Source organism: Neovison vison, chromosome 4 (genome assembly GCF_020171115.1).
Source record: "Neovison vison isolate M4711 chromosome 4, ASM_NN_V1, whole genome shotgun sequence".
Lineage (NCBI taxonomy): Eukaryota > Metazoa > Chordata > Mammalia > Carnivora > Mustelidae > Neogale > Neogale vison.
Genome location: NC_058094.1, coordinates 208,260,999 through 208,273,898, shown reverse-complemented (window position 1 = coordinate 208,273,898; position 12,900 = coordinate 208,260,999). Strand labels below are relative to the sequence as shown.

General features: G+C 56.7%; 3 protein-coding genes and 1 long non-coding RNA gene across 4 annotated transcripts; 2 read left to right on the top strand and 2 right to left on the bottom strand.

The window, feature by feature from the left end:
* The first annotated feature begins 703 nt into the window (after positions 1–703).
* On the top strand, positions 704–5,906 carry LOC122905444 (basic salivary proline-rich protein 2-like). The gene is made up of 7 exons (XM_044247027.1): positions 704–860; positions 928–1,014; positions 1,092–1,253; positions 1,989–2,056; positions 2,406–2,509; positions 4,316–4,383; positions 4,692–5,906. The coding sequence occupies exons 1-7, from the start codon at positions 735–737 to the stop codon at positions 5,904–5,906; spliced, it is 1,830 nt and encodes a 609-aa protein (XP_044102962.1). The 5' UTR covers positions 704–734.
* Positions 5,907–6,264: 358 nt separating this feature from the next.
* LOC122905052 lies at positions 6,265–7,003 on the top strand. The gene is made up of 2 exons (XR_006384309.1): positions 6,265–6,344; positions 6,431–7,003. It is a non-coding gene; the product is annotated as an uncharacterized LOC122905052 (long non-coding RNA).
* On the bottom strand, positions 6,682–9,276 carry ATP6V1FNB (ATP6V1F neighbor). The gene is made up of 2 exons (XM_044246533.1): positions 8,467–9,276; positions 6,682–6,859 (listed from the first exon to the last, which is right to left on the bottom strand). Exons 1-2 carry the CDS (start codon positions 8,888–8,890, stop codon positions 6,750–6,752), a joined length of 534 nt encoding a protein of 177 aa, XP_044102468.1. The 5' UTR covers positions 8,891–9,276; the 3' UTR covers positions 6,682–6,749.
* A 175-nt stretch (positions 9,277–9,451) lies between these two features.
* Positions 9,452–12,008, bottom strand: ATP6V1F (ATPase H+ transporting V1 subunit F). The gene is made up of 2 exons (XM_044246531.1): positions 11,740–12,008; positions 9,452–9,918 (listed from the first exon to the last, which is right to left on the bottom strand). Exons 1-2 carry the CDS (start codon positions 11,895–11,897, stop codon positions 9,717–9,719), a joined length of 360 nt encoding a protein of 119 aa, XP_044102466.1. The 5' UTR covers positions 11,898–12,008; the 3' UTR covers positions 9,452–9,716.
* Positions 12,009–12,900: the final 892 nt, after the last annotated feature.

Here is a 12,900-nt window from a genome sequence, read left to right as displayed (position 1 = left end):
AAGCAGCGGGTATGCAGGGCTGCTCAGGACAGCAGGGGACGTGGCAATGCAGACCAGCTCGTGTCCTTGTCCCTGCCCTTGTCATAACTACACAAACCATGCCCTCAACCTGCTGCATCTCGTGTGTCGGATGAGTCAGTAGAGTGACCTGGGGCCAGCACCTTGCACTTGGATACCATGGAGCAGGCACCTGGGAAGTGCTCGCCCTTGTCCTGCCTGTGGTGGCTCCTGCCCCCTCCCCAGACCACGTTTCCCCCCAAGCCCATTCATCATCAGGTCCACCTGCCTCCTGAGGAGGAAGACAACACCCCACATTAGCTAGGGCACCTCGCCTCTGTGGGACGGCATGGATTCCGTAGACCGGGATGGGGAGGCTGGGACCCACTTTGCACAGTAAGTACGCAGTCAGTGGCTGTGGCCGTGGCCCGCGTGGGGCGGGTTACGTGGATGGAGCACCATTGCCAGCGTCATATGTACACATACAACACATGCTCTCAGCACAGGCCTTGCCCCGCCCTGCTGCCCCTTACAGCCAAGAACTCCAGGTCAAAGGCAGGCCGAGGCTCCCTGAGACTTGGCTGGGGTCCAGGTCCCGGCTCACATGTCAGGTCCCCTGCATTACTGAGCTTGGGAGCCTTTGTCTCCTCCTCTTTCCCTGGTCCTCCCCTCTCCCAGCTCCCGCAGCAGAGGAGAGGGAGGAAGGGAGGGGACATCTGCTCTGGCGCCCCCTCCCCATGGAGCAGACAGCCGCACCTGGGGGCCCATGGCTCCCTTGCAGCCACAGGCAGGCCTTAGCCCTGTACCAGCACCTCTTTGGACGTCCTGCGGCCCTGGGCCAGCTCCAGGCTGCCCTGCAGCAGGTGAGGGAAGTGGGGCATGGCCTCTGAAGGGCAAGGCGGAGGCCTGACTCCATCTCGTCCCCCGCAGGTGCGAGAGAGTCGGGCCTGTCACTCAGGACTGGAGCTGCCCACTGTGTTGCTGGAGATGGAGTGGAGTCGGAGGGCCCAGGAGCAGGTAGAGGGCTGGCCAAGGGGTGTGGCAGAGGGCAGAGTGGGCACCCCTTCCTACCCTGGCGCCCCATCTTTTTGCAGCTCCTGTGGGACTTGGAGCTGCTGACTGGGGCAGGGCTGAGCCTCTTCTGGCCCCCCTGGGCCCAGTTCTGTGGTCTGAGGGACCAGGCCCAGTGTGTATGGAGCCAGCGCAGCAAGCCCCACGGTGGGACAGGCGGGGACCCTGAGCGGTGGGCCAGCAGGGTGAGCAGGGGCCTGGCTGGAGGCAAGGGGGGTCAGTGTGACATTAGGGTGATGGTGGTCATGAAGGAGGTGGGAGAAGTAGGGGCTTCGGACACAGATGGGCCTGGGTTCTGTCTCTGTACCGATGCTCCCTGGGGAATGTAAGCCTCTGTTCCCTCAGCTACGAAATGGGGAAGGTAATCGATCTTACCTGGAGGGAGCCCCAGTGAACTCATCTACATGAAGGTTTTGCATGTTGCCTAGTGCCCAGGACCTGCTCATTACATACAGCCTGATGTTAACGTTGCACAATTAATGACCATCTTGATCAAATCAGTGGTGTGATGACATCTCGAAGGCTTTAGACATGGCTGCAGAGTGGGAGGAAAGCAAGCCTGGCTTGGCTCCTGAGGGCAGAGGCCCAGAGGCCCGGGGTCTCAGTCACCAATGGTCAGAGGCTCTTGGGGCAGGTTGGCAGCCCCCTCTGAGAGCTGAGGCATCCTCAGCTGTAGTGAGTGGGGGTGTTAGTGGGCAACCGCTAAGGGAGGGCCCAGCCAGCATCGTTGGCCAGAACAGAGATCTCTTCTGAAGGCTCGCATGGGTGGGAGTGACCTGTTTCCTCACGAGGAGGGGAAGAGAGCAGGGTCATACATGGGCACGGACACCAGGAGGAGGGCTGATTGTGGGCCATCTTCAAGGCTGCCCACCACACAGGGGATGAGCCCCTGTGGACTGGGGCACCCTCCAACTTTCCAGAGTTCCAGGCTGTGCCCACTGCCTCAGGCTGGGGACTCTCTGAGCCAGACCCACCAGCTTCCAGACGGGTGAGTCTTTCTCCCAGAAAACTCTGTCCAGTTTGTATTGCCACACAGAAAGGCCAAACACTGGACCCTTTTCCCTCTCTCTTTCCACGGTCCTGCCTAGCACTTCTTCCTTATGCCCAACATTCCTCTTGGGGTTCTCACTCAGTTGTACCCATAGGGTTACCCCACAGCCCCTGGAAAGGGTGACCCCTGAGTTCCAGCTCCTGGGACCCAGGGGTGGGGACAGAGCTGGGAGAGACCACCCTGGACTGGGCTCAGGCATTGGGGTGGGGAGACAGAGAGGCTGCCTCCCGTTTCCGGAGCCAATGGGCTACAAGGGTGATTCTGAGGCAGCCTCTGACCCCTGCAGGGGGCAGGCAGTAGACCCATCATGGGCCCTGGATCTGGGCGAAGCTAGGAGGGACAGAGACCCCCGGTGGGAGAGACCTCCCATGCCTGCAGAGCCTACACCGGGTACGCTGACTTCCTGGCTGGTAGCCAGGCAAGATGGGGAGGAGGTGGGAAGTCCTCATCCCAAGTGCCCCAATTCCAGTCCCCTTCTCAGTCATTCTTCATCTCATACTTCTTATTGGGTGCCAAGGAGCACCCGGGGACAAGAAGTAGGTTTTATGTCCCAGTTCTACCTGTTCAGTACCAGCTGTCTCAGGCACTGGGTCCAGGATTCTGAAGCTAAACTGGGGCTCCGGGGAGGGAGTGCTGGCAACGACTGTGTGCAGTGGCCCAGGGAGGAGGGAATGGCACAGCAGCACATGTCACCTGTTTGCCACCCCTTCCCCCTCCCCGCTGGGCACTGGGAACATACAGATCATGTTGGCCTCATTGGCCTTATTATTTGGTCCCTGTCATTGCGGGGCTCACAGCTTGGTGAGGGTATAACCATAAACAGGCAATTAGAATCCCATGGGATAGATGCTGTGAACCCTGGGCCTATTAATTTGAATGAAACAGACTCTGAAATTTTTGGTTAAATAAACCTAGTTGAGCCATAAGCCTCTCATTGTCGCATCATGCACGTGAGAGAAAAAGCAAAGAGCCAACGCTTGTTTTTCTGATCGACAGATTTTTCCAAGGCAAAGATCTCTTGGGAATACAGATGTATCAGTTACAACTTTATAACCAGAGAAATAAGTTATCGAGTAAGACAACAGATTAGAATTGTGAGGGGACAGGGGTTGGGGGTTATGCTCACTGTTCGCGGCAATCATTTCTAAAGGCTTGGGAGTCTTATCAGACTCCTTTGTTTGAAAGACATTTTCACAAAGAACATACCCATTTGGTTACTGTTGTGAATATTCACACATCCACATTACATAGATGAAATATTCTTGTGAACGTTCTCCATTTAGGATCTTAAGAAATCAAGTTCTTTTAACAGTTTTAGGGATGCAGAATGACTCTCCTTCCTTCACAGCTGCACGGGAGCAGAGATGTTTCCTATCTTTATTTTTAGAGTTCTTTTGTTAATTATGAAACTTGCAGTTTTTAGGGCAGGCTTCAGCCTAAAATTTCATTTCTTGAGTTTCTTTTGATTTTACTGTCAGCAACCAAGAAAGACCTAAAGAGGATTTTTCTTTTTTTTTTTTTTTTTTAAGATTTTATTTATTTGACAGGCAGAGATCACAAGTAGGCAGAGAGGCAGGCAGAGAGAGAGGAAGAAGCAGGCTCCCTGCTGAGCAGCGAGCCCGATGCGGGGCTCGATCCCAGGACCCGATGCGGGGCTTGATCCCAGGACCTCGGGATCATGACCTGAGCCAAAGGCAGCGGCTTTAACCCACTGAGCCACCCAGGCGCCCCAAGAGGATTTTTCTTAATAACAGCAAAGTAAGGTGCATACAGTGGGTTTCTCGATGGGCCTAGATGGCCCACCAGGAGGAAGTGGGGTGCCTTTATAAGGCACTGACAAGCCTGGCTAACAGACCCTTCCCCCACCCCACGCCCACCCCCCGGCATCCCGTGGAGGTTTTGAGGACAAGGGTGCACTGGTTCTGCTCACGTTCCTCTGAGGTGCTCTGCCTTGGCTGGAAGGATGAGGAAGGTGTGGTGGGCTGTTGGCAGGCCAGTCCAACCAGCTGGCACATGGCAGGGAGTTTAAAGAAAGGTGGACCAATGAGCTGCGACAGCGCTGAAGTTCAAACATCAGTCGTCAGGGCGTCCCCTTCCCCTTATGTGCTGGGGACTCCCTCGTTCAGTTCAGGTGGAATGTGTGTGAGGGGCTGGGACATGACCAGAGGGTTCCTGACATTGGTCTTTCTCCCTCAGGTGGCTTACAAGAGCCGAACCCCACCACCAGCAGTAGCTTTGGGGACCCAGGAAGCTCTAAGTTCAAGGTAAGAGTCAAAATGTTCTGGGCAAAGGCCCTCTCAGATTGGGGATAGCAGGGGTGGGGTCTGCCTTAGAGGAGGCTACTGGGGGGAAGTGATGCCACCTCCTGTAAGCTGGTAGAAGAAGGGGCCCTCCCTGAAGCACCGTTTACACTACATACAGTAGGCTTAACGAGTTCAGGAATCAGGCAAGGGCTGTAATGGAAATGAGGTCCACTGGGACAGCCTCTGAAGTCTCCAGGGTCGCTTGGGGAAAGTGGCCCTGGCGTGGGGATTCCCTCACAAGCCTGGGCCCAAATGCTCTTCCTTCCCAGGACCTGGCCCAGAGAGGAGAGAGAAGACAAGCCCGACCTACAGCCCAAAGGCCATCCACAAGCCTATGGGGGAGGAAGCTCGTGTCTCTAAGACCCTCAGGCCTGCCCTCCCAGGGCCTGTCAGAACCCCAAGATCCCCCTGAGGGGCTGGACAGGAGCCTGGGCCAGGAGAGGGCAGAACTTCAGAAACTGCTGAGGATTGAGATTCCTCAGAGGCAGAGAGAGCAGGAGCCTCTAGAGCAGAAAGAAGAGCGCCCCGGGGGTCAGAGAGGGGAGGCCCCCAGGGGGGAGAGCAAGGAAGTTCTGAGTCCAGGAGAGAAGATACACCAGGGTCAGAGTGGGGAGGCTACTCAGGCTCTGAGGGAGGAAGCCTCCGTGTATCCCGGGGGGAAGGCTCCCCAGAGTGAGAGGAGAGAATGTCTTCAAGGTCAAAGACACAACAGCCCTGAGTGCCAGAGAAAAGAGGTCCTGCAGGAGCCGCAGAAGGAGACTCAGGGTCTGGAAGTGAAGAGCTTTTGGGCTTCCCCAGGCCGAGTCTCACAAGCCTGGGGGGTGGCTGCGGGAGAGGCGCCCACACAGCCCCCAGAGGAAGGCGGTTCCCCGGGAATTTCTAGGGATTTCTGCAAGTCCCCGGGAGAACAGAAGCCTCAGCCTGGGGGAAGGGAGAGCCCTGGCTCCAGGAAAAGGACAACCCAGCTGATGCAGGGCCAAACTGATGGCCCAAAGCCGGCCACAGGAGACCCCAGGGCCGCCCAGGACGGGGCGCGGCCTCCCCTTCCACCGCCCAGGCTCCCAGGCCCAGAGGCCGAGGCGCTAGCGGCCCCAGGCATCGGGGACTTGGGCCCGCAGGGGCACCCCCTGGCTCTCCCAGGGCGCCCAGGGCCGGTGCACGACCCACACGGGCTTCGGGGCCTGGAAGGAAGCCCGGGCACGGAGGAGCAGGTGCCCGGCGGTTCCACTAGGCTCCTGGGCACTGTCGGGGAGCTGAGGGGTGGCGCGGAGGCCCCCGGTGCCTCGAAGGCCGCGTGGCCCAGGCTCCCGGACCGGGAGAAGGTGTCGGTGGCCGTGAGCGCGGCGCAGAAGGAGACTGCCCTGCAGCGGCTGCTGGAGCTGCACCGCGCGGCCAGGCGCCGGGGGCGACAGGCCCGCGAGCAGCAGAGGCTCTGGGTGCGTCCCCGGGCCCCGCCGGGCCAGCCTGGGGCACGAGAGGCATGAGGAACACGTGGGGCGGACCCACGTGGCCGCTGACAGCCGCCTCCCGCAGGTCTTGGAACGCCTGCGGCTCGCCTGGAACCGCCACTGCCGGGTGCACCCTCTGGGGCCCCCGCCCAGCCCGGCCCAGCTCCCGCCACAGGCAAGACTCCCGGGAGAAGACGGCGGGGCCCCCGCGATCCTGCCAGGGCAGGGGTGGGTGGGGGCGCCTCCCGGGTCCCTTCTGTCGTGCGCCGGCACCGACACAGACCAACGGCAGGAGGGGCGCATCTGCTGGGTGCTGCCTCCTGCTGGCTCCCTCCGGCCCGCGGGGCGGGCGCCCGGGGACTCAGCGCTCGGCCCACCGCAGGAGGACGCGGTCGGGCAGCGACGGGCCCTGCAGGAGCAGCTGCAGCGAGGGCTCCAGGAGAGGACCTGGCGGCTGCGGGCCATAGGGGCCAGGTGAGGGGGAGGCCAGGGACGCTGATGGGGGAGGGAGGGTTGTTCCCTTTTTCAGGCCTCTGGGATGACGGGCCACTCTCACCCAGGAACACCCAGAGCTTCCAGCAGCTACTGTGGCCTCCTGGCGCTGAGGAGCCCTTGCCTAGAGAGGAGCGCCCACCCTTCACAGCCCCCTTGAGTCGTTGCTGAATCCTCAAACGGTTGATGAAAAAGAAGGGGATTAAGGAAAAAGCAAGCCAGCAAACTGCAGGCCAGCAAAGGCAGAATAGAGGTGGTTCCAAGAAAGGCCCAGAACTTTGCCTCAGGGCCTGGGAGGCCAGACACACAGACACACACAGCAGCTTTGGCCCCACCAGGAGGCATGTTATTTCTTCTTCCCTCGCTCAGTCCACTGCCTGGCCGCCGTCAGAGAGCCAGGTCCTGAGGGTCAAGCAGCGAGAAGGCCCCATTCTTTCGGAAGAACGATTCAATGCGGCACATCTTACAGGAGACCAGTTCTTGCTTCACTGGGGGGCCTGCGAAAAGATGTCAGAGGCCAGGAATGGGGCCTGGGAAAGGGAACTTGCGGAGCTTGGGAGCCCTGCCTATGAAGCCCTAGGAATCTGCCTGTATTGTATCCACTTTGGAAGTGTGAAGGAATAAAAGGTACTTTTGAGGAACACTGGCTGTGGGCAAACAGGGAACCAGCTGGGGGTCCAGACCAACAGGGACGGCCGAACTGGCCAGTCTGTCACGTGCCATCATTTCTCCCACCTCAGGCTCCTCCACAGAGCCGGTGGCAGGACACCCAGCATTGCTGGTCATGGGGACAGACAAAGCTAGACGGCTCTGGGAGAGAGGGTTTCCTTCTAACTCCTGCTCTCTTGGGACATGCTTCCTTCTTTTGTGGGAAAATTCCTCTTTTCCCCTTCCCTTTAGGACCCTAAGGAAAGTGGGGGAAATTTTTAGGCAAAACATCAGCCGTGTTTATCCCCAACCATCCACCTTTTTCGCCCAGGCACTCAAGCACGCGGGTGGGCGGGGGGCGACGACGACACACACGGACAGCGACCCATGACTGAGCTGCCTCACTTGCAACTCAGGAGCACAGAGAGCAAAGGACACGGCCTCACCCAGCAGTCCTGCCACACTTGCGGGCATGTTCCCTTTCCTGTGCCACTTAACTCTGCATCTCCAGCTACACCACTGCCTCCCCCCTCTCCTCCAGGTGGACAACCTTGACTCTCAGCCTCACAGAGAAAGCAGACTCGGTCCAGATGGACAGCCTTCCCACCAACATCATCTCCCTACCCCTCTCTGTGCCCCCCGTCTCTCGTGTCACATTCCAGCTCCTGGAGTTCCCCGGGTGAGCCGACCCAACCTCAGGCTTTAAATAGCACCTACATCCTGATGACCCCCAAACTTGCATCTTCAGCTCTGACCTCCCTCCAGAGAGGGGACCTCCATACACAGCCGCCTCGTTGGCCCCTCCAGCACGGCCAGGGCCCACCTGTCTTCACACACCCTCCAGCCCTGCTCCTCCCCATCTTCCTTGTCCAGGCGCTTGGGCCCAACATCCGGGCTTTGCCACAGCCTCCTTTCCCCTTCTGTCATTCAGTCCATCAGCAGGCTTCATGACTCCTCCTCCAAAACATAGCCTGAATGTCCCTCGGCTCTACTGCTAATCACCCTCGCCCAAGCCATTGTCCTCTCCTGCCAGGGTGACCCAACAGATGCAGACCTCAGCTGCTAGAGTTGACTCTTTCACAGGAAAGGCCGTTACTTACAGAATAGTTAGTACCCCTACCATTACCATTCACGGGCTTAAAACACTCTGTGGCTTCATCTCCCACTTGGATAAAATCCAACTTCCTCCTTTGTGTCACTTAACTTCTGTTAGGTCCCCAGAGAGGCCTGCCTGGACAATCCAGTTTAAAGCCTCACCCATCCCTTGCCATCTCCCCCATCACTCCCTAGTCTCATCATGGAACTGGTCCTTCTCAAATGGGTCCTTTGTCTTATGTTCACGGCCTGGACACCCCCAACCACGTCTTGCGTGCCTAGTGCTGAGAGCATGGCCTGCCTCTCAGGGCAGGGGCTCTGTGTGCATGAGGGGGATGATTGTGGAGAGGTTGGGGCTCACCCAGCTGCCAGCCGTACGTGAAGCTGGTGGTGATGGGGAAGATGTAGCGCATCTCTGGCATGTCCAGTTTTCGGGTGTTGAGGTAGCGATAGCGCCCCTGGAAGTCGTGGGAGATGCCTTCATACAGCAGAGCCCGGGTGGCGGGCGGGACCGGGTACATTTCTGACTGAATAGTAGGGGTCTCCAGCGCAGGGCTGGGGGCCTTGGTTGGCACAGCTTTGGGGGTTGGTGGAGGTGGAAGTGGGGCTTTGGGGTGCAGGGTGGGCAGTTTGAGGGGCAGGCGCGCTGCAGCCTTAGCCTTCTGCTTGGCCTTCACCATCGTCCCAAACTTGCGGTGCCATTCACAGCGCAACATCTTCTCCCGCAGATACTCCTCCTTCCAAAAGTTCTGCCGCAGCGTATCCATGTTGAGCTGCCGTGACATGGTAGCAGGGGAAGGAGCAGTACCTGGCTGTCTGTCCCCGAGGGGTGAGCAATAGCAAGCACAGTCATTCTGACAGCAGGGGCCGCCACAGGCAGTCACCCGGCAACCAGGCCTCACCTCACACAGGGCCAGGGTTCTACTTGCCCTGCCTGGAGCAGACCTCACACGCCTCACTCCCGAGGCAACCTCAGGCCAGAGCCCATCGGCTAAGACCCTTGATCTCCAAGCCTCTTGGAGGACCCAGGCTCGGTCTGATACCACAGGCTTCTAGGTTTCCTGTGTTTCTGCTTCCATCTGTTGGGGTTAGGTCCTTTCCTAGCCCAAGAGAGACTGAAGTGGGGGAGCCAAGGGCCTGGGCACAAAGCCTTCTCCCATTCCTCCCCACCAGAGCAGGTCACTGTTGATTCAAAAGATCCATCCTTGAGTTAAGACCTCCTGGCACAGTCTTCCTGGTCCAACTTTGCTATGCCTGTATCTTTGGCCAAACCCTTCCCAGCCCTGCCAATCTAATCCCCCCAAGGGCCTCATCCCATGCGTATCCTTTGTAGCACCCAGCCTCAGTTTGGAGAGAAACAAGAACATTACTTTTTTAATTTAACATCAATAATGACACTGTGTAACAGCACAGGGAAGAGGTAGTGGAGAGAAAACACTCAAGGCTTCCTGTTCCCTAACCAGGCTTGACTTTAATGGCAGAGCCTCAGCAACCTGGAAGCCCTTCACTTAGCCTCTTAGTGGAATGGGAAGGGGCAGGGGGCTGGGGCTCACAACTTAGAGAAGGGCTGACGGCAAGCTGGGGAGAAGCTGCCTGGCTGTGGGGAAAGCCCTAGCGCAGGTCCTCGGCCGTGAACATGCCCCTGGCCCTGCGCAGGATGGAGTCCTTGGCGGCATCATAGGGGTGCTCCTTGGACGGGATCTCCAGAACAGCTGGAATGGAGCGCTGGTGGGCGTCGAGCGCATGCCGCACCATCTCTGCGATGTACTGGTTGATGAGGATAATGCCAATGTCATCCCGGTTTAGAAACTGCCTGTTGAGAGAGAAGGGATTCCAGGCAGTCCACTGTGAGGTGGTGACGCTCGGCTGTAGAGGGGAATGGGCTTGACCCAGAAACCGCAGAGTTCAAGGGCAAAGGTTGCTAGCTAAACTCTCTCCATTCTAACCAGGATCAACTTCATTAAAAAATCTAAGGGCCCTGGCTGTCAGGGTTGGCTTCTACCTCCCCTGCTTGGAAGGCTTCCACGTGAACTGGTGCTGAAGATTAGGGCACATGCTGGCATATTCTGTATGCTACGAGGGTAAGAATATGCATGTCTGTCCCTCTGTATGTACATGAAGAAAAAGCAGAAAAAGGTAAATAAGCAATTAAGTGTTTACAGGGGTGGAGAAAGGAGGTAATGAAGTGGAAAAAGACGGGGTGGGATGGGAATAAGACTTTTTCAATGTGTATACCTTTTAAATATGTTTGCAAACCACACGAATACTTTAACTTTTCAAAGGAAAACAATTTTTTTTAAGGAGGCTGATGAGACCACTAAAGGCCTTAAGGTCTATGCTGATGAGGCTGGCGGATGGATCAGAGGGGAAGTTTGGTGTGAGCCAAGAATACAGACAAAAGGAGGAAAATCATACTTTCCCCAGAGAGAAAGCCTAGATTGGGATCTCCCTTCCTTGTGATCACCCATACATTAGTTAATTAAAATATTAAAAACTAATTTTACTGAGTGCTTGCTCTGTGCCAGGCACTACAGCTGGTTAGACCTGATGATCTCTGGGTCCCTTTGGATAGAAGCATGGAAAGTTCTTGGAGTAAAATCTGTCCTTCTCTCATGGTAACTTGGGTCACTTTGCCAGAATGCTTAGAGATCAGGCCAGTTGACGGCCTTTCATACCCCAGGCAGCAGGAACCAGTTTGAGCCTGCATCTCAGGCCTGACTGTGTAGGGAAAAACAGGTGAACGTGTTTTGTCGCTGAGACTTGGCAACAGGGGCCTTAGAGAAGGGGTGAGAAAGCACAGGGGGCTGGCATTCTCAATTCAAGTCTCACTTCCTGGTTTAAGGGGCATGCCTGCATTCACACTAGGAAACTATTACTCTTGTCCCAGGGCAAGAAATGAGAACTTCAAATGCAAGATCTTAGCAGGAAGCAGGACACTGTCCTGGTATCTGCTTGCTGCACTCAGGACAATGGGAAATTCTAAGAGTGAGGGAACTGTACAAGCAAAAAAAGATCACGGTCTTGGGCCCGTGCACACCCACCATTTTAATTTAAGTGTGGATTTGGCTTAAGAGAGTTGGGACTGGGTTCAAACCCTCTCCTTCTCTTCCAAATGGTACTTTAGTACGTAACCTCCCTGAGCTTTAGTTTTCCCACTTGTAAAGGAGAACGATAACCCCTACCTTACAGGATTGTTGTTAGCCTCTAAGGGACGTGAAAACACAAGAAACCTCGACCCCGACCCCACTGCCTAGGTGTTCCCGATGAGTGCGTGGTTCCTTTACATGCCAATCCGCAAGAGCCGAGTGCTAGCAAGGCTGGGGGCGAACGTGGGCGGAGCTGAGACGGGACCCTGGGGCGGCGCCCGTCAGGAGCTCTGTTCCCCTTCTTTCCTGACACAGTCATGTGAAGATGAGGACTTGACATAGCCCGGGTTCTCCCAAGCCCCAAAAGGGAACTTGGAGCACAGAGGCCTCCTCCGGAAGGGCTGTCGGACCACCTTCCTCGACCCTCGGCGTCGGGGTCCGGAAGCCCAGCGCAGGCCCGGCCGCCGGGTCCCCGCGCAGCCCCCGACCGCTCTCCGCACTCCCACCCAAGGCAAAGGGTCCCATTCAGGCCTCGCGGGCTACCGTACCGGAAAGTGTCTTCGATCTCATTGATGGTTGTATCTTTCTCCACCACCAAGAAATTAGGCTGGCGGTTCTTGTTAAGCTCCCCTATGCCACCCAGCAGGAAGCCAGTCACCGTGTCCTCGTCTCCGATCACCGCGATTAGCTTCCCCCTACCCGCCATTCTCGCAGGCAGGTCCGCGACGGCCGGGAGTCACCGATGCCCCCACCTCCGCAGTGCACCGCCTTTTCGACCGCACCTCCACCCCTTAGACATGCGCAGTTCACCACTCCGCCTCCCGGGACATGCGCATCAATAGTAAAACGGTCTCAATCTGAATACGCCTGCGCTATAGCGGCCCGAACCTGGGGACTACGATTCCCAGAAGTACGCGCGGCAACACGGGCTCACGCAAGCGCATTCCGTCGCTGGTCCAATAAACATGTTGAGCCTCCTGCTAAGACAAATCTGGAGCCCGGAAGAGAAGGTGAGGTTTCTGTTCTCCAGGGTAATGTCCAGCTCTGTATCTCGTATGTAAGTATTTAACTATGGCACAGAGTTAACAGCTAGTACATATTTGTTTAGTGGATAAAAGATTGAACAAGTTAATCGTGACTGACTAGTGAGGTAGGGATTCAAGTGAACAGGCAATTACAAAGCAGTGTGTTAATTGCTAAAATGTGACCAGGATCTGGAAGCATCCACCGAAGGAGTAACTAGCCCACTGGGCTGAGGGTGTGCTCAAAGAAGATGGCCAGAAGGATTCAGGAGATAGAAATAAGAACAAGAGGGTGTCCTAGGCAAGAGGAACAGCATATGCAAAGGCTTAGTGACTAGAGGGCATAAGTGCCCTCAAGCAAAGGTATCCTGAGGACTAAGTATCCTGAAGTCGCAGGAAAATGATGTCATGAGATGTATGTTTTAAAGATAGTGCTGTCACAGTGCTGTGTGCAGAGGCAAGACTGGAAGGATATCATTGCAGTAAGAGATAATGGTGGTCCGAACTCTGGTCATGATAGTGAGAATGGGGAGGAGGAGATGGAGTCAAGAGATATTTAGAGCAGAATGGACAAAACTGGTTTTCAGGCTCAGGGGGCTGTGAGCCGGGGAGGTTATGTTCACGAAGAGGCTGGTGGGCCAGGGGGGCCAATTGCGGCGGCGGTGGGCCTCCAAGAGTAGTTCAGGG

Bases quoted from the DNA above. Each gene is read 5' to 3' on its own strand.
- LOC122905444 (XM_044247027.1), top strand. From the start codon at position 735: ATGGAGCAGACAGCCGCACCTGGGGGCCCATGGCTCCCTTGCAGCCAC. The intron at 2,057-2,405 runs GTGAGTCTTTCT...TGACCCCTGCAG, and splicing joins ACCCACCAGCTTCCAGACGG to GGGGCAGGCAGTAGACCCAT. The intron at 4,384-4,691 runs GTAAGAGTCAAA...CTTCCTTCCCAG, and splicing joins CAGGAAGCTCTAAGTTCAAG to GACCTGGCCCAGAGAGGAGA.
- ATP6V1FNB (XM_044246533.1), bottom strand. From the start codon at position 8,890: ATGTCACGGCAGCTCAACATGGATACGCTGCGGCAGAACTTTTGGAAG. The intron at 6,860-8,466 runs GTGAGCCCCAAC...ATCTTTTCGCAG, and splicing joins CACGTACGGCTGGCAGCTGG to GCCCCCCAGTGAAGCAAGAA.
- ATP6V1F (XM_044246531.1), bottom strand. From the start codon at position 11,897: ATGGCGGGTAGGGGGAAGCTAATCGCGGTGATCGGAGACGAGGACACG. The intron at 9,919-11,739 runs GTACGGTAGCCC...CTCTCTCAACAG, and splicing joins GAGATCGAAGACACTTTCCG to GCAGTTTCTAAACCGGGATG.